This window comes from Echinops telfairi, unplaced genomic scaffold, assembly GCF_000313985.2.
Source record: "Echinops telfairi isolate 266 unplaced genomic scaffold, ASM31398v2 ScPeMD7_655;HRSCAF=1070, whole genome shotgun sequence".
In the NCBI taxonomy this organism is placed as follows: domain Eukaryota; kingdom Metazoa; phylum Chordata; class Mammalia; order Afrosoricida; family Tenrecidae; genus Echinops; species Echinops telfairi.
The window spans coordinates 22156171-22159018 of record NW_022104553.1 but is presented as its reverse complement, the minus strand read 5'-3'; the positions used below and the strand labels follow the sequence as shown (position 1 = coordinate 22159018).

The 2848-nt window shown below is 60.9% G+C and overlaps 2 protein-coding genes across 3 annotated transcripts in view; one reads left to right on the top strand and one right to left on the bottom strand.

Annotated features, from left to right (window-relative positions):
• Positions 1–1282, bottom strand: part of HRC (histidine rich calcium binding protein) — a 3915-nt gene extending 2633 nt beyond the window's left edge. The window contains exon 1 of one of the 2 annotated variants that reach the window (XM_045292821.1): positions 2–1282. In XM_045292821.1, the coding sequence (XP_045148756.1) occupies positions 2–1110 (1109 nt within the window). In that variant the 5' untranslated portion in view covers positions 1111–1282. The remainder of the gene's footprint in view (position 1) is intronic. The other variant, XM_045292822.1, reaches the window with a different exon arrangement.
• Positions 1283–2708: 1426 nt separating this feature from the next.
• The window catches only part of TRPM4 (transient receptor potential cation channel subfamily M member 4), a gene marked incomplete at its 3' end in the record, with an annotated part of 31742 nt that continues 31602 nt past the window's right edge, over positions 2709–2848 (top strand). The window contains exon 1 of the mRNA XM_045292636.1: positions 2709–2757. Coding sequence (XP_045148571.1) covers positions 2734–2757 — 24 coding nt within the window. The remainder of the gene's footprint in view (positions 2758–2848) is intronic.

Below are 2848 nucleotides of genomic sequence, written 5' to 3'. Positions count from 1 at the left end.
TTCTTCTTCTTCTTCTCCCTCACGGGGTTGGTGCTTGTGGCTGGCGACATGGTAGTGGTGTTCATCCGAGACCTCCTCGTCGTCTTCGTCCCGAGGACTTTGGTGCCCGGGAGGCTGGTAGCCATCACCATCATCATCATCATCATCATCATCATCATCATCATCATCATCATCATCGTAGTCGTCATCACCATCTCCTCCTCCTCCGTGGGGCCGGTGTTTGTGGCTGGCGACATGGTAGTGGTGTTCATCCGAGACCTCCTCGTCGTCTTCGTCCCGAGGACTTTGGTGCCCGGGAGGCTGGTAGCCGTCACCATCATCATCGTCATCGTCACCATCATCATCGCCATCCTCTCCTCCTCCTCCGTGGCGTTGGTGCTTGTGGCTCGTGGCAGCGTGGTGGTGGAGGTCGTCGTCATGGTCGTCGTCATCGCCATCATCTCCTCCGTGGGATGGGCGCTCGTGGCGCTCGGCAGTGTGGTAGTGGCGGCCACGTCCATCCTCCTCGTCGCCCTCTCTTTGGTTTCCGTGGGCCTGGGCCTCCCTCTCCTCGGAGACGCCCCCCTTCCCCTCCTCATCTGCTCCCCCATGGTGGAGATGCCCGTGGACAGGAGGATGGTGCTCCCCATAGGCATCCTCGTCTTCGTCCTCCTCCTGATGGCCGTGGCTCCTGTGGCTGGGGATGGAGTGCCGATGCTCATCGGAATCCCCCAAATCCTCCTCGGGCCCATGGACCTGCCGAGCGCGCTCGGGGAAGGCGTCCTCCTCGACGGAGACTTCTTCGTGGTTGCCTTGGTATCTGTGGCTGTGGACCCACAGCCCTTCTTCACGGGAGACATCTTCGTCCTCCTCTCTGTGGCCGTGGAAATGATGTCTGGTCTCCGAGGAAAGGCTCTTCCCCCCCTCTTGATGGCCCCCTTGGCCGTGGACGTGAGGGTCAGCCTCAGCTGGCGGGTCCTCCGCGTGCTCGGAGACACCTGCATTATTGTTGCAGTTGTGGGGGCCCAGCCTGGCCCTTCTCAGCTGCTGGGTCATGGCAGGGGGGAGGAGCAGGCTGGCCACTGCCACCCAGAGGAGGGGAGTGTGTAGCCATGACCCACAGTGGCCCATGGGGACGGACGGGAGTTTCTCCCTGCTCGCTGTCCCTGTGGCTGGAGGGCGAACCGTGGGGTCTTTCTGTCCAGGAGGGATTGCCTCTCTCGACGTCTTGCTTTCGTTTTGTTAGTCTCGGTCCCAGCCAGTCTGCTTTCCTCTGGCCCTCTCTTTCCAACTCTGGACACCCCCGATGAGGTCTCCAGACTTCTTTGACACCCCCCCCTTCAGGCCCTCCCTCCCCACTCCCAGCCAATAGGGTCTCTCCCCTCCCCTGTGTGTGGCTAAATTTACTCCCAGCCCCGAGTTATTCTGGGTCGGTCCTCTTCTGTCCCTTCCTTCTGCTCTGCCTCTGCCCTGCTCGGCTCGGGGTGGGTGAGGGGGTCTCTTCTTGGCCAGGGGAGGGGAGCCAAGGCATCAGGCTTTGGGCTGCCAACAAGCTCGTGTTAAGCAACTGGAAGATGAAGGCCAGACTTGTAGCTGGCCAAGGTACGGGAGCCTAGGACACCTCAGAGGGCAGGAAGGACATATCTGAGGGGAGGGACATCTGCAAAGGGAGGGGTAGGATTATGGGGTGCTTCCAGTTGGAATGGGATACTATGGTGAAGAGAGTGGGTGCCAATATGGAGACTTGGAAAGGGAGCAAAGAGAAGCCCTGCCTTCAACACATGATCTCCTCTGCTTGGAACTCAGATCTGGGGGCTGGGGAACCAGCCAGGGCCTGGGCTATAAATACTGCAGGGGGTGGGGGCTCAAGTTACAGAGGCACAGCTGTCCCCATCGGAGAGCAGGCGAGGGGACATGTGCCCCCACCAGTCTCTGAGCTTAGGAGCGTCCCTCCCCATGTGTCACCACGGCCCTCCCTCTTTGGGGCTACGCCCCTGTATGGGTCCATCTTCTCTGCTCCCCATTCTTTGCTGGATGGCACCCCTTCAGTCCTAGCTTCTGTTCTGGCCCACAATCCCTTTGCTCTGAGTCTCTGCCCCACCTACCCCACCCAAGCCATCACCTTACCCTCTCTTTGGGTGAGTGTGACTCCCTTCATTGCTGGCTTCCTCTCTCTTAGTCTGTCCCCTCTGCTCTCCAGGTCTCTGTCCCCTCTCTGGGTCCCTCCCCTGGTTCTCCGTACCCTTTGACCCTTAGATCTCTGGCTTCTTCATCCTGGATCTCTGTCCCTTTCTCTGAAGGTCTCTGTGCCACCCCCACGCCTCCTTTCCGGTTCTTTGTGCCCTCTTTCTGAATCTCAGTCCCTCTCTCTAGGTCTCTGCCCCGCTCTCTTATGGATCTCTGTCGGGGCTCCCTTCTCTCAGGCTCTGCACACACTCCCCCCACCCCCACCCCTGTCTCCTCTAGGTCTCTATCTTCTCTCTCTGGATCTATGTCCCTCTCTGTGCGGGGCCCTTTCCCCTCCCTCTGGGTCTTGGCCTCTCTCCCTCGGTGTCTCCGGCTCAGCCCCGCCCTTGGCCAGCCCCCGGCTCTACGTGTCTCTCCGAGTCTCCCCGCCTCGCAGTCCACGCTCCGCCCCACATTGGGCTGGGAAGTGGCGGATCCGGTTTTCCCTGGGCGGGTCTGGGAAAGGGGGGTTGGCGGAGGGGATGTGGGGTGCCACTTGGGGTGCTGGGTTAGGGCGGCTGCAGCAGCATGGCGGTTCCGGAGAAGGAGCAGGTACTGGACGCGCCCCCATCCGTGGTCTGACGCAGCGGGAAGCTGGTCCCCACCCCCTCTTGCTTCAGGAGATCCCCGATTCCTGGGTGGG